Source organism: Doryrhamphus excisus, chromosome 15, assembly GCF_030265055.1.
Source record: "Doryrhamphus excisus isolate RoL2022-K1 chromosome 15, RoL_Dexc_1.0, whole genome shotgun sequence".
Lineage (NCBI taxonomy): Eukaryota > Metazoa > Chordata > Actinopteri > Syngnathiformes > Syngnathidae > Doryrhamphus > Doryrhamphus excisus.
Window position 1 is genome coordinate 10,856,727 of NC_080480.1, and position 23,190 is coordinate 10,879,916.

Genomic DNA, 23,190 nt, shown 5'->3' on the forward strand with positions numbered 1-23,190 from the left:
TGTGTGATATTTAATTTTATTCCTTTTGTATTTCATACAAGTAGGCTGACTTGTAATGCCAGCCATTTTAATTTCTAACATGCAGTACTCACGTCTAACAGAATGGGGCGCCAGTGTGTAAACCTGCCTCAATAAAATATCACCGGAAGAAACAATCGTGGCGCCAAATTCTCCTTTAAAAAAGCGGTCTAAAAGATGGCGGTTTAAAACCAAAGAAAAACATTTCTTGTCCTTCTGCCGTGATTGTGAACATTTCAAAAATTAGCATGACGTTGGAAAATGGGCTAGCTACAGCAACCATTTTGAAAAAGCACTACACTATCCCGAGTACTTCAAAGTGAGCTGTGGTAAGTGGCACATCAAAATGTAAATGTTATTTATACAAAGTAACCTTCATAAAGCTTTGCAGAATGCTGTGAAATTTCTGCGTTTATTAGGAAAATTCCATATTCACAAATCCAGAGTCATGTTATGCAAGCCAAATATTCACCAGTTTTCTTCTGAAGATATATGAATAACTGGACCTGATAATCAAAAACAGAAAAGCAGTGAAAACCTTTCGTACATTGGAGAACATTCTAAAAACAATTAATATGAAGAACAAGCTTAAGTGACATGTTTTCTATTGTTTTTATTTTGTTCTTATTTTCAAGCAATATCCCTCGCACATTCCTTTCTTTGTTATTTCCTTTTTCTTATTTATGTTGATATTGTTCTGTAGAAATTGCACTTTTATGTTCCTGTAATTCTGCTTATATTGTTTTGTACACTTGAAGTTTGTAATAAAATATAAAAAAAGAAAAAGATATATAAAAAAAAGCTATGGTTAGCAAAAAAAAAAACCCCACACACATATGGCTGCTACAGTATTTTATTTCAATTCATTTCATTTACATAACGTTAACTCCAGCATAGGATAAAGTCAATACAGTTTGAGTTTACAACTACACAGAACGCACATAATTATGCCAAACCCATGCAAAACACTGGCACAGTAAATAGGTAGTGTGTCATTTAAATACACAACAGTCAGTTAGCATGAAAGCAGGATTGTTATTAGTAAGGATACAGTCCTGAATAAAATCTGATGATTGGGTGAAAATGACAATATTTACATTACTGATGCTGAGTCATCACTTGGTGGCTGGCTATGTGGAGATGTTGCACCGTTGTCTTATTTTAACATCACTGTCTTACTGTGTCCAATGACGTTTTGCAGGGGACCTTGCCTTTGCCATTAGGATTGAACATGATCATATAACCTGAATATGTTTGTGTTTCAATGCAGTTGTCAATACATTTTTGACTATTATGCGTTATCATATCCGGTTTCTACTTTTTCATGTTGTTGATGTTGTATTTACAAGCTGGTTACAGTCCACCAGCCTAAAATGCACTCGGTCTGAAGATTTTGTTTAGTATTAATAATAAAAACCATATGCTATTTACAGCTATACAATCACTTACAACCAAGTGTGGCTGTGGAAACCATAGTAGTATTCGAGTGTTACAGTCACAGGCCCAACAACACATACGTGTTGAAGCACACTGCCAGAAGCAAAACAACACAAATGTGCATCATGTGTTTCAATCACAACATATCTGAGCAACCACACCCTGAGCTTTTTTTAAGGAATGTATTTTACAGCTAATTGGGCTAAGTGGTGCTCACTGGCAGACTTAACTGGACTTTTTAAGGGCCACCCTGGAGTTTCCATGCCTTTTTAAGGAACTGCAAGACTTCAGGCTTGCCTGTCTGCAGGCTCTGCCAGTCATGCTGACAAGTCTCCTTCAGCTGGCTGGCTGATGGGGCATTATGGGATGTGCTGGGCAGGCAGGCATCCTCTGCTTCATTGAGAGTAGAGGGCGTATACACGTTTGGGGCGGCTTCCGTCGCGCTCTCATTCGGGCTGAGGGCTGGCGTTCCAGGAGAAGAAGCTGGGAAGTTTGAAAATGGAATCCCGGCGGCTCTGGAGATCCGGCAGGGTCAAGGTCTCCGGGGCAGACTTCTTTCTGGGACGGTCCTTCGGGACAGTCAGGAACTCGGGGGCTTCTGTGGAGAGAGGGGTGGACGGGGCGCTGTTTGGGCCGCTGCGGGTGCTAGATGGAAGGGCCGTCTCTGTGATGGAGATGGCTGGAGGGAAGGTGCCGATTTTGAGGTTTGTGGCTTCTTGAGTGGCACGCTCATACTCTCTGACCTCCTCCATTGTCATGTCTGGCAGGGATGAGACAATATAGAAACGTTGGAGATGAACAAGCTGGTTCAAGAACCCGGACAAACACTTACCTATCCACTCATCCACCCAGGCAAAGGCCTGCTTGTGTCCCAACAGAAGGATATCTCGGATTACCTGAGAAGAATTCCAAGAAAACAGTCAAAAGTGCATTCTGCTGGTTGTTGTTTGTCTTATTGTCATTACTCCATGGAGATCAGATGATTCAAATGAGTCACTTGTTGTGTTGTCATCTTCTCTCTTGCTACACCATGTGACCAATTTTTGCAGGCTGAGGCCATCTGGTTGTGCATCTAGATAGGCAAGCTAAGTCTCCAAGATACAAACATGTCTGTTTTTTTATGCTGACCTTGTGTACAAACTGTTCCACGCGTGTCTGCAGGCCCCACACTTCAAACTTAACGCTGACCAGCTTGTAGGAGCACATGATGGGGTCTTGAGTGTTGATCCATCCTTCCTGCAGGAGTCCTCGCTCCGTCTTCCTTGACTTGAAGTACCGCAAGTCCTACATGGCCGTGAGACAACACATCATCGGGTCAGATTATAGGTGTTTAAATGACATCATTGTCTAATTTGCATAATTGTCTGTGATGCATGTGTTGTTTTAAAAATGATGTACAGTGGTACCTTAGTTAGTGTCACAAGTCTGGCTCTAACCAAAACAGACGCTAACTGAGTCAAAGAAATAATCCGTTCCAGAAAGCCCATTTTTATAGTTTTGCAATTCAAGTTTTACATGAAAAAAACTAATCAAAATGCTTACAAATACATGAACATTTAAGGTTACTTTTACCTTCACTGAAGATCTGTTGTTGGCAAAACACCATGTGGCAGTGAGAGCAACACAGACGTTTGTGTTTTGGCAAGAGTTATTTCTGGAATTCAATAGTTTCTCAAAAATTCAAAAGTCTCTGCTTTTCTTCAGATCATGGCTCCAAAACTATTACATTTGAAGAAATAACCCACAGCAAAACACAAAAGGTGCTCTCTGTGTTGGTTGTCCTGCCATATTTATATGCAAGTTTTATGTATGTAAAAATATTAGTGTAAACCGCCCAAAATGTTATTTTTTTGGTGTAGCTTTCTGAGCTAGCTGACATCCGTTTTCTATGTATTAGTAAGCAGCTAACAAGGAGGTTAAGAACACAGTTGGAGTAACACGGTGTAAAATAACACAATAAGAGGCACACCATATTGTATGCTAACTGAGTTGACCAAAAAAACACGCGAACCAAGGTTCCATTTTACATTTATTTAAATAACATCTTTGTAATGTTTATTCATTTATCCATTTTCTATACCGCTTATCCTCACGAGGGTCGCAGGGGTATGCTGGAGCCTATCCCAGCTGTCTTCGGGCGAGAGGCGGGGTACACCCTGGACTGGTCGCCAGCCAATCACAGGGCACATATAGACAAACAACCATTCACACTCACATTCATACCTATGGACAATTTGGAGTCGCCAATTAACCTAGCATGTTTTTGGAATGTGGGAGGAAGCCGGACTACCCAGAGAAAACCCACGCACCCACACACACATGCAAACTCCACACAGAGTGTGTAATGCAATGTGTAATATTAGTATCAACATTTCCTATTTTTTGTTACATTATGCCCTTTTTCCTGTATTTCCCTATTATTGCTGTTTTTATTTCTGCAATGTGCCACAGGCCTATATTCCAAAAAACGAGGCTCTGTTACCAAATGTTAAATGATCATGACCCAAAAATGACTACATTTGCCACCAAAGTAGAAAACACATACTTTCTTTGGACACCTTCTGTAGTGGCCAACTAATTGACTTCCATTACACTCATATTTTTTAACCTCACTGCATACAACAGTATGAAACCACCAACAGCTGCATCCATTTACAAGCTACGTGCACACAAGCACTGACAATCTGCTCAACAGGAGGCCTTTAATTAAGAATCTTATATGGGTTAATTAGCGTTCCCTCCGGACAAATTATACAGTTCTGCTCATTTGTCTCAGGCACTCATGTTGGAACTGTGGCAGACGCTTCATCCCCTACAGGGAGGGCATGTGCTCTGCTTGTTGTCTACATCTGATGTCCACAGGTAAGCTTTACAGGATGACATCACTTGACACCTGGGAACTTGAGTCAAAATGAAATGAATGTATTTATTATGTATGTGACTTTCATTAATAATACTTAAAAAATACGCATTTTCGACACTCAGAAAATCATTGTAGTGTATTAAAATATTTTTAATTTTTCATGATTAACTTTTAAAAAATACATTTTAAATCTATGACCTATAACTTTATTATCATAATTCGTTTTTGATTGGCTGAGAGAGATCACATGGATCGTACTGTCTTATAGTAGGGTGTGCTGCGTTGCTTTTCCTTTCAAACTGGATGCTATGTATTAAGAGCAAAATAATTTATATAATATAATATTCTAAACATATATAATATATAATAATATAAATATATAATATTATATATAAATATTACAATTTATATATCATGGTTTAGATTTGAAGAAAAAATACGATTTGACTTGAACCTGATATTAGTTAGATCTTCTTCTTTCTCTCTGCTTTTTCCTTCAGGGGTCACCACAGCAAATCAATCTCCTCCATCCAACCCTGTCTTCTGCATCTGTCTCTCTCACACCAACTACCCTCATGTCCTCCTTCACTACATCCATAAACCTCCTCTTTGGTCTTCCTCTACGCCTCCTACCTGGCAGCTCTAAACGCAGCATCCTTCTACCAATATATTCACTATCTCTCCTCTGGACTTGTCCCAACCATCTCAGTCTGGCCTCTCTACTCTATCTCCAAGGCGTGTAACATGTAAAGTCCCTCTGATGTACTCCTTCCTGATCCTATCCATCCTGGTCACTCCCAATGAGAACCTGATATTAGTTAGATGCATGTTCAAAATAAAAAAAGGAAACTGGGAGGCAGGGATCGAACACCTGGTCTCTACCTATATATATATATATATATATATCCAATCCAATCCAATCCACTTTATTTATATAGCACATTTTATAAACAGAGTTTCCAAAGTGCTGCACAGACGAGTAAAAATAAAAAGTAATAATCCAAAACTAAAAGAGCATTTAAGAAATAAAATAATAAAATAGATATTAAAATATTAAAAACAAGAAACAAAGCAATAAAAGTATAAAAAATAGAACCAATTACAATAAAAACGAAGAACTAAAAGACACAGGACCATACGACTCACTCTGAGTTAAAAGCCAGAGAATAAAAGTGGGTTTTAAGACGAGACTTAAAGCTTTCGATATTGGGGGCCTTTTTTACTTGGGAGGGCAGAGAGTTCCATAGTTTGGGGCCGACCACAGAAAAGGCTCGGTCCCCCCTGGTCTTAAGTCTCGTCTTGGGCACCACAAGTTGGAGCTGGCCCTCGGACCTCAGTGACCGAGCTGGAGAGTAAACTTGGATGAGGTCCGAGATGTATTTCGGGGCCAGCCCATTCAACGCCTTAAAAACAAACAATAAAATCTTAAAATCAATCCTAAAACGAACAGGCAACCAATGTAGGGAGGCCAGAATTGGGGTGATGTGCTCCCCCTTTTTGGTTCCTGTTAAAAGCCGTGCCGCAGAGTTCTGGACTAACTGTAAGCGGGAGAGAGACTTTTGGCTAATTCCAGAGTAAAGTGCATTACAGTAGTCCAGACGTGATGAAATAAAAGCGTGCATGACTTGCTCAAAGTGTTGCAAAGATAAAAAATATTTAATTTTAGATAAAAGCCGAAGATGATAAAAACAGGATTTTATAACTGCATTAATTTGTTTGTTGAGTTTAAAATCACTGTCTATTATGACGCCAAGGCTGGTGGCTGAGGGACGAATGTTGTTTTGGAGGGGACCGAAGTCTATCGGGGGGAGGAGGAGGATAGCTTCGGTCTTCTCCTCGTTAAGCATTAAAAAGTTGTGAGCCAACCAGGCCTTGACATCCCTTAAGCACTCAAGAAGGGGTGTCAGGGGGGCATGATTATTTTTTGCGAGTGGCAAGTACAGCTGGCAGTCGTCCGCATACAAGTGATAGGAGATGCCATGCTTTTTAAGTACTGCGCCAAGTGGGACCAGGTAGAGGGCAAATAAAATGGGCCCAAGAATTGATCCTTGCGGAACTCCACAGTCAAGCGGAGCAGTGGAGGAGTAAGATCCCCCAAGTCCCACGGCAAGGCATCTCCCTGACAGGTACGACCTAAACCACTCAAGAGCAGACCCCCTGACACCCACACAGTTCTCCAGGCGAGATAAAAGAATGGTATGGTCCACTGTGTCAAAAGCAGCAGTCAGGTCTAAAAGCACTAAAATGGCTGAACCACCAGAGTCAGTTATTAAAAATAGGTCGTTAAAAACCTTTAAAAGTGCAGACTCAGTGCTATGAAAAGCCCTGTAACCTGACTGAAAAGTGTCTAAAATCCCATTCTCATCTAAAAAAGGTTGCATCTGTGCAAGAACACTTCTTTCTAAAATCTTTGAGATAAAAGGCAGTTTAGAGATTGGCCGATAATTTGATAAAATTAAAGGATCCAGACTAGTTTTTTTCAACAAAGGTTCAACAGTAGCCTTTTTACAGAAAGATGGCACGGTACCAGAGGCCAGGCTACTGTTGATGATGGCACACACAGAAGGACCCACGGTTGGCCACACCTCCCTAAAAAAGCGAGGTGGGACTGGGTCGATGGGGGAAGAAGAAGGCTTAAGACCCTTTACCATCTCCGTGATAAAAGCCAGTGACACCGGTTCAAACTGATAAAAACCTTTAGAGCACTGTGTCAATGTGGGCATATTAAAAGAGGGGGGTGATATATTACTTCGTACAGATGCAACCTTGTCCTTAAAAAACTGCATAAAGTTTTCACACGTTTCATATGATTGTTCAAGTATAGTGGATGGACTGGGATTTAAAACAGAGTCAATAGTTTTAAAAAGAACACGTGGGTTGTTAATATTGTCTGATATCAAGTCTGAGAGGTATTTTGTTTTCTCAGTCTTCACCACATTCTGATAATGTCTCCAACTGTCCTTGAGAATTTGATAGGAGACCTGTAGACAGTCTTTCTTCCACCTGCGCTCTGCTTTTCGGCATTCACGCCGGGCTGCTCGAGTGACATCGTTGAGCCACTCTTCTTGTTTAGTTTTGGGGCGCATGACTTTCAGAGGGGCTAAACTGTCCAAGACAGTCGCACAGGTAGAAGTAAAGCAGTTCATCAGCTGCTCGGTGTCCAGTGCAGCGTCGGAGGTCATAAAAGCCTCAGACGCAGTGGAGAACAGAGTGGCAAAGGCCGAGGCCGCGTCAGGCTTGATAAAGCGACCAAAGCGAACAGGAGCAGGCAGGCTGGTGTTACAGTGTGCGTCTAAGTCCAGAAGACCGCATCACCTACAGAGACGTTATGAACAGTAAGACCATAAGACAAAACGAGGTCTAAAGTGTGTCCATGTATCTGTGTAGCTCCTGCTACACTTTGTGTCAAATTAAAAGCTTCCATCAATTCTAAAAAGTCTTTTGCCATAAGCGAAGAAGGGCAGCAGACATGAATATTAAAATCACCCACAATTAAAATTCTGTCATACTTTATCAGCATTGCAGCGACAAAGTCAGAAAAGTCCTGAATAAAATCCTTGTTGTGCTTGGGTGGTCTATAAATGACAGCGCAAAGCACCCGCTCATGTTGGTGCAGTTCGAAGCTGCTTCAAACGTGCAATACTGGACTTATGTGCAATAAGATTCATTCATCCAAGTGAAACTCAGGTACAATATGTGCAATACTACATTTTGTTTACTGAAATTCCACATTTTGGTTACAGCAATTCTACATCTTGTTACTGTATAAGTTATTGGTTTTGACTGCAATTCTACATTTTGTTACTGCATAAGGTTATTGTTTTTGATGTACATATATTTACACTTATTTTGAACAGCTCCTGTCATTTATATTGTTATTCCTTGTTTTATTTTGATCCTTTTCCTTATTCTTATTTTACTTTCTACAAAATGCACCGTGGAGTTGCACTCAAATTTCGTTGTATGCTATACAATGACAATAATGGCGATTCTGATTCTGATTCTACCTCAAAAGGCAGCAGCTGTACTATTACACCACCAGGGATGGACAGATGAGTAGATAAATTATATAAATTTTAGGTTATTAGAGGCTTGAGGAATTGGTGTACGAGTATTTCACTTTGTGATCCATGTGTAAATTGAAATATAAATGTGAGCATTTTCCACATTTTTTCCAACATACTCTAAATAGGACCTGCATTAAATGAGTACATTACACCCCCCCCCCCCCAGTGTGCCAGTGGTGGTGTCAGGACTTGCCAATAATAAAACCCCACTGCACTGACTCTTTATAACCATACACACAAATCACCTGAGGGCTTGTCCATCATCACAACTTCACCCCCCTTAAACACACTCACACATATCAACAAGCAAGCCCCCAGCCTCTCATCTCAACCAGTAGATAAATACAGTAGTGCATGGTCACAAATTAACTTCATCACTCTTGCACGTGATTCATTCTCAAAACAAAACAGTAGGCGTAGTTCCATGTGATTTAATGGTAGCATCCTTACCTCTGACTCCTTGTAGTGGCGTTCAGGGACCTCGTCGTAGGCTATGTCCACGAAACACACCTCAGTTTCCTCATCTCTAGGCTCGCTGCCAAATATCTGCATATAAAGACAACCGTGTGAGGACAGCAGGATCAATAAATGCGATTTCAGGGGAAATTGACCAATGTTGTGTGGTGAAGGCTGTGATTTCCCAAGCCACATGCTGTGTGTGTGTTTAAATGGTTCCAGACTGGCTGTGGGTGAAAAACAAATGTAGCGCAGATTGGAAGACATTAGCAGGTACAACAAGAAAATCATTCCTGCTGGTCTGGAAATGATGATAGAAGGGTCAAATTGTGGCCGTCATACAACCGTTAATTAACTTCACAGGCAATCTTTTAAGTACTATTTTAATTACATCTACAAATAAGCTGCAAGGTGGATGAGTGGTTAGCATGTAGGCCACACAGTCAGGAACCTTGGTTCGAATCTGCACTTGGTCATACTGTAGGATTTTAGCGTTTTTTATTATTTAAGTATTACTTAAGTATTTTAAGTAAAAATTTTACAGGAAAAATATGTAAAATTTGCTTCAATATGTATTTCTAATGCTGCACAGCGGACGAGTGGTTAGCGTGCAGCCCTCACAGCTAAGAGACCTGAGTTCAATTCCACCCTCGGCCATCTCTGTGTGGAGTTTGCATGTTCTCCCCGTGCATGTGTGGGTTTTCTCCGGGTACTCTGGTTTCCTCCCCCATTCCAAAAACATGCCAGGTGAATTGGTGGCTCCAAATTGTCCATAGGTATGAATGTGAGTGTGAATGGTTGTTTGTCTATATGTGCCCTGTGATTGGCTGGCAACCAGTCCAGGGTGTACCCCAACTTTTGCCGGAAGACAGCTGGGATAGGCTCCAGCACCCCCACGGCCCTCGTGAGGATAAACGGTATAAAATGAATGAATGAATGAATGTATTTCTAATAGGCTGTATTCAACAATGAAACAGCAGGATTTATTAGTTGAAATCATAATGAGGTGAGGGACTGTATGACGGTATCCTGTGAGGCACATTGCTTTGGCAAGTCTAATGACAATTTTACCCCATCAACAATTGCCTGCGATAGCAATACTGTGGGTTTCTAATATGCTCATAATGGCAAACAGATACACACATAGATGAGGCTGAGGTATGAGTCCGCTGTAGCTTTACACATCTCCTGACAGATCAATCAACCACACGCTAGTGCTAGCACTAATCACTAATGACGACATTGACCGCCTGACATAATCCAGCCCTCTAATACATTAACAATAACATCCATCCTGGCCAAGAAAATAGAAACGCATCAGTGATGTTTATAATTATTTCACATTGTTTTCTGCTCTAATTTTCTATAACATTTATTTATACGAGGTACCACTGTATAAAAAACAACAACAAAAGATTCAAATGATGGCAAGTCACTTTTTAACATTCCCAATGGTCACACAAGTGTTAAAAAATAGATGAAAATTGTGCAGTTTAATGCTTCAACTGGAAGTCAAATTAATTTAGTTATCAAACTAAATACTGTGTAATTGTGATTAAATAAATTAAATTACCAAAACAACAACTATTACTACTATAGTGCATAATATTTTTCAGATTTTGGACACTTCCTATATTTTTGGAAGCTAAAGAGGAAAGGTGAAAGGACAGTGAAGGTTAGTCAAATAAATGAGGAGAAAGAAACACTCACTTGTTGCATTGAAATGTTAACTTTTAGGAAAGACCATCTGATTTTGTGATAATTGGGATGCAATGACCCTCATTCGCCACTTGGTGGTGGTGCGTCTTCTTTAAAGTCGACCTATTGTGCTCTTTTTTTTTTTACCCTTTGTATTGAATTGTGGACTCCTATAGAGCAGCTACACACGATAACCAGCACAGAAAGCTTTCTAGAGCTTCCAGAATCTGCACCTATTTCTTTGAATTTCATGCTTCCCATGAAAACTCAATGTTTTAATTTATCCCACCCATGGCAAGCCTCCAGGCACGCCCACTCCACTGTGATTGGTCATACTCCCAAGTGATTATGAGGAATTCCGGTGCCGCTAGCTGCAAACCCAACTTCAGAGGAGTTGATAAACGGTATAGGAGTTGATAATAAACAGCAATTTATCTTTTTAAATATGTGTTTATGCGTTGGATCCCGAAGTTGATCCTTAAGTCGAAACCGGACAGTGCCAGGTTTTTCAAGAAAAGAGGTTACTTCAAGACGTCTCTCAATGGTAAGCAGCTTTAGCATTTTAGCTGTAATGTGGTCATTACACGTTTTTTGCGGGCCAACCAGTGTTTTAAAAACTCGCGTAGAGCCACTGTGGTGGGAAACACCTATTAGCAACCCCACTCATGTATGCACACTCTATAATGCTACATAGACAACTGCTTTTGTTCCATGACTTACACAAAATAAACACAGTTAGGAGAGTTAGGATAGATTGTTACTTATAGCAAAACAGTCCAGTGTGAAATGCCGCAGACAGATTAAAATCTTTTTCTTCTGCTGGAAGGGAATTAGTGTAGCTTTCCAAGCGTTTTGAGCCATCTCAAACTTCTTTCAGGGTTCACTTCCAAATGTGCAAACCTCATTATCTGAATCTTTGGCATCGTTTAACGTGAGTATACAACATTCTAACTATTTTTATAGATCAGAAAAGTAAAAAAAATCCCAATAGGTTCCCTTTAAAACATTGGATCAGCATTGCATAACTCGCCGTCTTTACTGATGGGAGTTGCTGTACAGTATTAGCAACTTGCATTAGACTTTTTATATTTTTACTGGATCTGTGAGCGAGAGGTGTCAATAATTAAGTGCACGTGCACTTGAGCAGAAGCAATGATATCCTAATGATCACACAGAAAGGAATGAAAGATGACATTATGCAAGGGCTGCCACTCATCTTCCTCACTTTTAAAACCTGATTTATGATTAATTGATGACTCCTGTTCGTCTTTCCTCAGTGTGGCGCATTTCACGCTGTCTTCAGACACTTACCAGCTCATGCATTAACCCACCTACTACCTGTACTTATTATGTATATTTCACACCAAATGACTAAAATATGTCATATAAATAGTTATGCTTTGAAAGAAAAAAGACAAACGAAAAGCTGACAAAATCTGGAAAGAAAAGATGATGTAACTGATTTTTACTCACGTTATCATTGCTGCCTTTGTTGTCCTCATACTTGCTCTCTATATGGATGGAGAACTTGGGAAGGAAGGAACACTATTGAAGGCAAACAGCAAAAAAAAAGAAGTGATTTGGATTAAAAAATTTGTCTGAGGGGCCATCCATCAAAGAGAACTCACGGTGAAACAAAATAAAAACAACACATCCACAGCAGGTTAACACACACAACAACTACTAATACTATATGGGTGATAAACAGCTAAGCAGTAAACATAACGCGTAACGTAGCTGTTATTTACAAGTGTCCGCAGGGCATGCTGGGTAGTCCAGCGGTCACAACAATATGTGCTATCAACAATAAAACATTGGATGTCATTACCATGTTAAAGTCATTGTTTACTTCCCCGACAACTTCCTCACCATATTTTGCAAAAATCTAACAAACCACAACCTCCCCAGCATGCCTTGCGGCAGGACTATATGATATATACATAGATATTTATTTGTATCCACACATAGTTCAGCAGGTGGGTGATGTTTGTGTGTTGCCGTGTTGTGTTGTGTTGTTGCCTATCGCCTATTTGTACAAGATTGCATCTGACTATTTCCTGTATGACTCAAGCGTTCAGCACAGATGTTAAAGGGGTAAAAAATGGAATTTGGAAACGCCCTGTGGGCCACTTGAATACTGTTGACGGGTCTGATGCGTACCGCGGGCCGCTTACCCCTGCTCTAATACATGCAGACTTATTGCCATTGGCCACGATAGCTGCTGTCCATCACCTCTTAAACGCAACAGTTTGCTTAGATTAACACTTTAAATGATTACACAAGCAAGGAGTGCCATAATGTTGGTTACATAAGGAGCTGATATTTTAAAAGAAGAAAAAATGTGCGACAAGCAGAACAACACATGAGGCTCAGCTTGAAGAAATAATGAGTATACCTTTCTAATTAATGCTATGTAAAACAAAACTCAATACCATGCCTGCCTATATTCAATGACAAAGTCCATCGATTGCATCAGCACAAAAGCCACTCGAGCTTGAAAGAGTGAATGAGGCGGCACAGCCAACAAACACTTGATTAAACCAGAAGGGCTCTGTGGAGAACAGTGGAGACCCCAGCCAATGCCAGTGTTAATACAACAGTCTGCACCAATGCATGCTCCACCCTTCCTCTTAGGTCTCGCGAACATCCCACAATAGTAAGTGTAAGGTCTCATGAACATCCCACAATAGTAAGTGTAATAGTAAGTACTTTTCCTTATTGTCTTTTCTGCACAAAGCAGCATAATTGATGGATGGGTGGGCTTTAGAGGACAAGCACTCCATCTTAAGCCTAGGAGCCAATCATTAGTGTGTCGTCTAAGCTTAAATCAATTAACACGTTGTATAGCACAGAGAGGTTGTTAGCCTTAATGTCTTTACTGAGGAATGTCCTTGGTACGAGCTTGCAGGCAAACATTTTAGTGAAATGCATCTACTGGAAGATGTTATACAATAGATGTGCTGTCTCTACACAGACAGCACATACAAAGACGAAAATACACAGAAAGTCACAGGAAAAATACAATTATTGATTGAACTGTATTGATTCCACCCAGCTCCTAAATTATGTGAAATGACTTGTGTCACATGTGTGGCGGTCACAGTTAAATATCAGCGCGCAATTTGATGGACGGAGGCCACAGTAATGTCACACACATTTGCACTATAGGAGAGGAAAAGCACATATCATATGTTGTTGTATGCAATAAGCTACTTTAGTTTCTGGAGTCATATTTAACCTTGTCCAAATAATTCCACAATTCCTAACGGTCTTGTTAGCATTCAAAGCTAGCGCTCACCTTATCTGTGGGTTGTACCACTGAAGCGGTTAATTGCGTGGTAAGTATAGGTGTTCTGTTAAACACACGCATCATTTTAAATTCTTCATTAGAACAAATTGGGCTGCTTTTGTATCAAAACAGGCTATTGATAACAAAATCAAAAGGCATTCTTTTTAAAGATAATAATCAGTCAGAATGGTACAATATTGATCACAAGACATTTTTATGATTCAGTGGCGATATTGATTGTATAGTCAGGTTCCTCTGAATCAAATCATTCATCGACTATTCTAAAATTGTTGGGAGGGAATCAGGAACCCAACCAGATGTGCCAGATGCGTTGTTAGCAATTGTAAACAAATGTAGCTTTCCCTTACACCCAAAGAAACACTTGCTGGGAGTCACTGATAACAACATAAACACAGAAGCAGAGCTTGGGGGATAGGGCAGAGAGCATATCTGACCGACAGCGCATGTCTATGTGTGACATCACAAAAATCCAGTTTTACAACACCCTCTCAAACCGAATGTTTTGAGCCATCCCAAACTTCTTTCAGGGCTCACTTCCAAATGTGCAAACCTCATTATCTTAAACTTTGTCATAATTTAACACAAGAATACAACATTCTAACTACATTTGTTGTATCAAATTAAAGTTCACATCATGTTTTATCAGACAGAATGAATCACAGACTTAATTTAATTCAACCTGTTTATTCATCCATTGTTAATTCAACCAGAAATGTTGGTTGCGTTCCACTGTAGCCTGATTCCATTACAAAAAACAACCGGAATCTCAGAAACGTCACCTGCGCCGTTTGGTATCCTGGTATTTATTTCACAGTCCGGTAGAATGTCTGGCCAAAAGTTACTGAATTAATTAAAAATTACTGAATCGTTTTGGGGGCGGCATGGCGGTCGAGTGGTTAGCGCGTAGACCTCACAGCTAGGAGACCAGGGTTCAATCCCACCCTCGGCCATCTCTGTGTGGAGTTTGCATGTTCTCCCCGTGCATGCGTGGGTTTTCTCCGGGTACTCCGGTTTCCTCCCACATTCCAAAAACATGCTAGGTTAATTGGCCACTCCAAATTGTCCATAGGTATGAATGTGAGTGTGAATGGTTGTTTGTCTATATGTGCCCTGTGATTGGCTGGCGACCAGTCCAGGGTGTACCCCGCCGCTCGCCCGAAGACAGCTGGGATAGGCTCCAGCACCCCCGCGACCCTCGTGAGGAAAAAGCGGTAGAAAATGAATGAATGAATCGTTTTGGATCATACCATTCTAAATGAACCAGTATCGTACTTAAATCATACTGGCAACCATGAATCATGATGCAAATTGAATCGTTACTAAAATGAATCGCTATACCTCTATTATTAGGAATACAATTTGAGTGTTAAGTTGCTGTGTGATGAGTTTAGTAAGCATCTACCAGTGTGTTTGTGTGTTGTGTTAGTTTTTTTTTGTGGTTATTCAATATCATGAGGCTTTATTGATTCCATCGTTACACACACACACCCACACACACACACACAAAGCGTCCAAGTTTTGATATTGCCATTGTATTTGATGTCATTTGATTGGTGTACCTAATTAAGTTTCCGCTGCACTGCTGTGTTTACTGACATTTGTTTTACTGGTACAGCTGTGTGTAGACATATTGAAAGTACTCACCGTGTACTCTGATCAAATACCCAGCAGCGGTCGTCAGCAGAATGGACAGAATATGTGAAGGAGAAGAGAACAAGGCAGGAAAAACAATGTGAGTGATGAGGAGGGGAAAAAAAGACCATTTGGAGCTGCAATATCACCTCAGTTCCATGTGAAAGCACAATGAATGAACCAACAATGGAAAGTGCACATCACTCTGCAGCCATGTAACTGTCATGTTCAGCGTAATGAAAGTTCACCTTTTGGAAGGGTGCAAGTGAAGTATACAAGGTTTTTTTTGGTGGCATTTAAAACCTTCAAGCATGCTAAAGCAACCACATCCAGGAGCCACTGCATACGTACCTTATAGTACAGTCATGTTCAAAGTCACCATGCATAAATTATAATTACATTCAGTTAATTAATGTGTGCCATGACTGACAATTTCTCTGAATTTGACAATATTAAACAGCACCTGTAACAGTGTACGGGTAATAGTTCCAAGCCTTCTCTGTCACATAGAATATCTTCGGCACCACTGCTCTGGCCCAGCTCGGCAGCTTGCTGTAACCCAGAAACAAATGCAAAGGGATTAGCAACATGAGACAAACAGCTGTAGTCAAAGTATCCAGCAGTGTAGAGCTTTACCAGAAGTGCTACAAGGCAGCCATGACGGCCTCTGTTAATGTTGATTACACCTTGCACACTGTGGTGGAGTTGCCATAAAAACTACACCAAGGACTCTTAATGCTGATGAGTTGCAGGCTCCTCATTGGGCATCCAAATTAAGTACCAATGCTTACTGTGACAACATGAGATGACACAAATTGCTAAGAAATGTTCAATCCTGAGTGTTTTTTGGAGGGAATGGATGTTCAGAGGGAACGGTGCGCAGACAGCATCATTATGGAGTTCTGCCAGAAACAGCTCTGTGGAGCCTAAATGAGCCTTGGTCCACATTACTGCAGAGTGAAAATGTTTAAATGAATCAGGCGAGGCTGGTCAGATCCAACAAGTTGCACACAAAGCACTAAATCAGTTAACAGGAGTTTTACCACGTGGTCATGTGACAAGTAGAGTCACTCGGGCAATTCTCTTCTCAGGTCCTTTTGGCTTTCTAGAGACTTTGCTAAGTGTAGGTGCCATTATTCTGTTTTATTCCCAAGCTTTGGCTAATGCATTTCGACAGTTTGGTGGTACGGGTGATCCTTGGTTTATGAACAAGTTCTGTTCATAAGTTGAATTTTAGTACAAGACGGAAGTCATTCCTTCATCATATGTTCCGTCAGTGTACACAGAACACACAATACAGTCATAAAAACAGTAAATACAAGAATTAAATTACACGGATGCATTCAGAGACAACAGTTGAGTTTCCTGATGTCGCTTTGGCATGGCTGCGGCTGATAGTAGTCTGTTTGGTTTTTGCAATAAAGACACTGTTGCTGGGCTGTACGGTTTGCCAAACAATCATTCATGCTCACATTCAATACAATCCTTTACACTCCTACTATTTCATTACACCACAATGCCCAACTGTATTGTGCAAAATAAGAGATGGCCTTCACTTGAAAATATAGCATGTCTGAGCTAGTTAGAACTAGTTAGCCTCCAACTTGTTAAGAAAGGGTTTCAAACGAGTATACTTACATGGACATGCCATGGCTGACCACATGGAGTGTTAAGGTAGTGTCATGACTGGTTGCCAGCCAATCACAGGGCACATATAGACAAACAACCATTCACACTCACATTCATACCTATGGACAATTTGGAGTTGCCAATTAACCTAGCATGTTTTTGGAATGTGGGAGGAAACCGGAGTACCCGGAGAAAACCCACGCATGCACGGGGACAACCGCAAACTCCACACAGAGATGGCCAAGGGTGGGATTGAACCTGGGTCTCATAGCTGTGAGGCCTCCGCGCTAACCACTCGCCCGCCGTGCAGCCGTCTTTCAATATTTTTTGAGTAATTATAGAACATAGTCAACTACAAAACAGCAATCATTTATTAATTTCTGAAAAAACTAAATAGCATGAGGGAGCGTGTAAACAGACGACCACTTACATTTGGAGTGGCTGATATCATTCCCCATTTTCTTCCCATTTCTCCGAACGGTTCATTGTTTTAGAGGCCTGAAGCAACGAAATATGCATGTCTCTAAATTTATTCCTGCAATAACTTTGTGCATGGAAGGGCACACACACATACATTCACGCGTGCACGGAGCCAGCAATAACTTGTTAACAGGTGGTTGGTGGGAGAAGAGTCCGCCATCTTCCTAAATTATCCATCAGACTTCACATTTCTCTCTGCACGCATGCACACACACACACACACACACACACACACACACACACACGCACACGCACACACAGTCTGTCATAGGCATTTCACTTTAAATTTCCCAAAGGCCCATTTACTTGTCATCTATGACCACAAAATCCCGCTGTCTTATCCTGCCACTTTCATGTTCTCCTTGCGGCTGGCTTTTCGTCCCTGTCTCAGCTTTTTGAAGAAAGTGCCTAGATGTCCGTAATAGTATTTCATTGTCCTTAATATGAACTTAAAAAAACTGCTAAAAAGCAGAAGTCCAGGGCAAAACCATTAAAGCGGTATGTATGGGACTGACTGCAACACTGGGGATTTTATACTATTCTAGAAAGGGCCTCCTGCGTTTGTATCATGTGACTCACTGTTTGGCATGATTTTGGCTTAACGTAAAAAATGTATGCCATCATTTTGCGTGCATTCTCCGGTCTTCTTGTGTTGTTATTTTACTTGCTGAGTCCAGTTGTGATCTTTAATGTACATACTTTTTAAAACCACAAAATGTCCTTCCTTATCAGCTAGCTAAACAAAACCGTAAATCAGCTACGTTACATCGCCTGTCTACAGGGCTTAAAGTAAAAAAAAAAAATCCTGAGCCTGAACTTTAATTCCCTCACAAATATACATATACATATATATATATATATATATGCTTAGAATATGCGATGATGTCATCAGTAGTTGATTCTCGGACCCGACCATGATAAATCAATTACCACGATATACAATTCAGTGTGAATAAATAGAATATTTTTGTAGTTAGTATAGACAATCTGTTCATGAGCATCTAAAAATGTTTTTTTAATTATTAGAGCCCTGTAGACATTGTGCAACTCTTATGCTGCAGGGACTTGAGACCAGACAAGAAAACATTTAAGAAGCCAAAAACTTACCATACCACTTCCACACGAAATGGAAGGAGAACTTTTTTTTCACTTTATCATGTCTTACACCATGACTTCATGTAATGTTAAAGGAATGTAATGTAATGCAATGTTTTGTGTCATTACTACCGTCTAGTGAACAGAATACTACACATAACTTGTATCTCAATGTTTTGTCTAATAATAGACCTCAGACCACCACAAAACGGTGCTAATTAATTACACGTTTTCTGAAAAAACCACAGTATAGCAAGGGAGTGATAATTGAAATGTGATATTGTGAGGGAAAACAGCATGCATAAAACCTTGTAAATTCATATAAATCCCGAATGAAAGGGCTAAGTGAACATTAAAGGTTACTTAAACCTTCATTCAAGACATGACTGCTAACATTTAGAACAGTTTTGGGCATGTCAAACTGCAAAAATGGGCTTTCTGGAACTATTACTATTATTCTGGAACACATTAATGGTTCCACTATACTTCCACAGGAGAAACAAGTGTTGACATAGATGCCAGTGCCAGGTGTTAGCTGGGATTTACCGGAGTGTGTGATGGAAAGGTCTGCTGTATGTGACAGGAAAGCCAATACAAGACTGTCAATAACTGGAGGTGATCTGGAGCAGTGAACTCCATGAAAAGCACACCTCTCAATAATGTTTTGCACAAATTCATCATTTATTTTAAAGAGAAGACACTTGAGAATGATGGCATACGGCATCGGATTCAGTCACTCATCGAGAGCTGTCAATTTTACACTTACAAGCTTAGCTAGGACCGGGTCACTTCAGTACACTTTATCCCTCACTCATTCCTCAAATGTTATAAACACGCTTAATGCAGCTTGCAAAGCTCATAATATCATGTAGTCTTCAGTATGCAAGTACCTATGCTACAGCTGTTTATTTCAGCAGGACCGCTTATAGATGTTACGTCATCACATTTTCAATGCTCAAATCTCTTCTGACAGTTTGAACATGTGATCAAACGTGTGTGAGGCCAGAATAGTGTAGACCAGTGATTTTCAACCACTAGTGTACCTTGAGAAACCGTCAGGTGTGCCGTGAGGAATTATCCAATATCACTTTTTATAATTAACATTTATTAATCATCATTTGGTGAGTGTGAATGGTTGTTTGTCTATATGTGCCCTGTGACTGGCTGGCGACCAGTCCAGGGTGTACCCCGCCTCTCGCCCGAAGACAGCTGGGATAGGCTCCAGCACCCCCGCGACCCTCGTGAGGAAAAAGCGGTAGAAAATGAATGAATAATCATCATTTTCAAATATTATGTCAATAGTATACATGGACCCAAATATTCTAATTGCATTTGGTTTATTTGCTCAAACGGAAAGAATTGAACAGGGGTGGAATATTCCTTTAACCAATCCGATTGAGGTATCTTGTGTCAGCTTAAACGGAAAGTTGTCAGCGTGTGTTCTTCTTTGTGGTGTTTTTCTTCTTCTGTTGTTTATTGGCGGTTGGCAAGCAGCTTTCGTATGCATTAGCGCCATCTGTGGAACAGAATCTAAACCCTTCTATACTTTATTCACAAGTGCAGTTTTATTAAAAAAGAAAATATATATCTGTATAAAACATGTCCTGAGTTTAATTATAAAATATTAGCAAGATTGAATTTGATCTTTTCCTGTTTAAATTTATCCCGGGTGCGTTCTTTCAGCGCATGCTCAGATATGACGTAACACGCAGATCCAGATGTTCTTCAGTTTTAAAAATGGAGGCCAGCAATCGGCACTGGACTAAGCAAAGTTTGTTTTTGATTCAACCTAAATTTCAAGACTGGACAGACGAAAAACTGGCAATACGGAGTTATTCCAACAAGTGAAAGAAAAACTTGGGGAAGCCGGTATCACGTGATGTTCATGTTTACGTTTTACTGGGCATGCCCTATTGATTACTCTGGTTGATTTTCACGGCGCATGTAGACAAGAGATTGGAATATTCCTTTCTATAGATACCATTGTTTCCTGAAAGGTCATTTGGAAAGAAAAAAATTGGTCATGTAAAAACGTGGCTACTGTGGAGTGTCTGTGGTGTAAAGACTGGCAGAGCAATGTAATATTGGTCCGTGTGGCAACACCTACCTTGTTCCTCCGATAGACTTATTGATGCACGTGTGAGGTCGTGGTGACATTTTGTAACATTTTTGCTTAGTGGTGTGCCACAAGATTTTTCCAATGTAAAAAAACGTGCCGTGGCTCAAAAAAGGTTGAAAAACACTGGTGTAGACTACTAAGTCGGGATTTGAGCTCTTGAATAATACAGAATGCAAAACAAGTGTCGCCTTTGATAATTTTGATATTGGAACATCCGACTGGTGAAAAAAAAGGTCTGGGAAGATGATTGGATGAACTTTCAGTCTCTGTGTCACTATTAGAGGCTAATCAGATTAACAAGTAGAAAAAATGAACACGTTCGGAAGCCAGCTGTGAGAGGAGTGAAAGCATCCATCAAAGGCTTTAAAAGCTGCTCTTCTTTTTCACAAGGAAATGGGAGGCTAAATTCAGAAAACACCCCCTTGATTGGACCTCAGAATCCACATTGCCAATCAGTTCAAAGCTAAAATATGAATAGAAAATATGAACAGACAAAACTCACATAAAACAGAACAAAAATTGACTTAGTCAATATCAAATCGAGGACACTCACTTGTTGAGGTAGATCCTTTTCTCAGTGAACTGTCCCGCTCCGTGCTCAGGGTCCTCATAGGGCTCATTCTGAACCACTTCCACCCCCTCCCCACGTTCGCTCTGCTCATGGCTGTGCTTACTGATCATGTACAGCTGCCCGATCCGGTACTGAAAGATAGGACAGGAGAAAAACAATCAGATGTACTTCATATTAGATTACTCATTCAATCCAGTAAAGTCATCTTGACATTGTGATCGCAAGTTCTTCTGTAAAAGTTAAGCTAAGAATGCATTAGGGCAGGGATCATCAAACCTTTTGACTCACGAGACATATTGAGTGAACATTTTTTTTGCAGTGAGACCAACACACATGCACATAACTTGTGAATGTAGTAGTCGACATTGGTCACTAGGTGTCAGTAATTATTTGTCCATCCATCCATCCATTTTCTATACTGCTTATCCTCATTAAAGGTCACAGGGGTATGCTGGAGCCTATCCCAAGAGGCAGTGAACACCCTGGACTGGTTGACAGCCAATCACAGGGCACATATAGACAAACAACCATTCACACTCACATTCATACCTATGGACAATTTGGAGTCGCTAATTAACTTAGCATGTTTTTGGAATGTGGGAGGAAACCGGAGTACCCGGAGAAAACCCATCCAATTTAAGTCTGAAATGTACATGGATTGGTCAGAGGTTGTTATTCATTCATTCATTCATTCATTCATTTTCTACCGCTTTTCCTCACGAGGGTCGCGGGGGTGCTGGAGCCTATCCCAGCTGTCATCGGGCGAAAGGCGGGGTACACCCTGGACTGGTCGCCAGCCAATCACAGGGCACATATAGACAAACAACCATTCACACTCACATTCATACCTATGGACAATTTGGAGTCACCAATTAACCTAGCATGTTTTTGGAATGTGGGAGGAAACCGGAGTACCCGGAGAAAACCCACGCATGCACGGGGAGAACATGCAAACTCCACACAGAGATGGCCGAGGGTGGAATTGAACCCTGGTCTCCTAGCTGTGAGGTCTGCGTGCTAACCACTCGAACGCCGTGCCGCCCCAGAGGTTGTTATATTTATTGTTGTGTATTTATGTGTACTGTGTATGTATGTAAACTGGGAAATAATCACTGTATTTTTGTCAAAAGCATCACGTTCTCGGTACTTCCAAGGGACTTTGTATTACCTGCCAAATTACAAGCAAGTAAATACAAACATAAACAAAAAAACCCCACACAGGCAGTGACACAAACCGTATACAGCTGCTTTGTGTAATGCACCGTGTATGTTATGGAAAAGGTTTAAGGCGGCAACGTGTATACTGCAACATATTGAGAGGGTTACCACGGGTATGTATATAATGTAGTATCAGGCAGAGTGAGGCAGAAAGACTAAATAATCTGCCAAAACGGCAGATCTACCATTTTCACACAGAATAATAGTCAACCACAAAACCGCCATCATCATGCAATAAAGTTAGGGAGTAATATTTGAGGTGTAGTGTAGTGTGTACTGCACTGTAATACAAAACTGCACAATATCAATCAATGTCAATAACCAAGACTGTGGGTAACAATTTTCATTTAACCCGAATCATATTGCAATGGGCGACCGAGTTGTTAAGAGTGCAGGCCTCACAGCTAGGAGACCCGAGTTCGATTCCACTCTTGGCCATCTCTGTGTGGAGTTTGCATGTTCTCCCCGTGCATGCGTGGGTTTTCTCCGGGTACTCCGGTTTCCTCCCACATTCCAAAAACATGCTAGGTTTCACTTTTATGTTTTTTTATGTTTTATGTTTATTTCTATATATACTTTCTATATTCCTATTTTATG

General features: G+C 40.6%; 1 protein-coding gene across 1 annotated transcript in view; it reads right to left on the reverse strand.

Moving 5' to 3' along the window:
- Positions 1-831: 831 nt before the first annotated feature.
- Positions 832-23,190, reverse strand: part of pitpnc1a (phosphatidylinositol transfer protein cytoplasmic 1a) — a 57,627-nt gene continuing 35,268 nt past the window's right edge. The window contains exons 2-9 of the mRNA XM_058048801.1: positions 21,358-21,506; positions 15,945-16,033; positions 15,494-15,501; positions 12,013-12,084; positions 8,836-8,931; positions 2,584-2,739; positions 2,288-2,351; positions 832-2,215 (exon numbers count right to left, since the gene is read on the reverse strand). Coding sequence (XP_057904784.1) covers positions 1,902-2,215; positions 2,288-2,351; positions 2,584-2,739; positions 8,836-8,931; positions 12,013-12,084; positions 15,494-15,501; positions 15,945-16,033; positions 21,358-21,506 — 948 coding nt within the window. The 3' untranslated portion in view covers positions 832-1,901. The remainder of the gene's footprint in view (positions 2,216-2,287; positions 2,352-2,583; positions 2,740-8,835; positions 8,932-12,012; positions 12,085-15,493; positions 15,502-15,944; positions 16,034-21,357; positions 21,507-23,190) is intronic.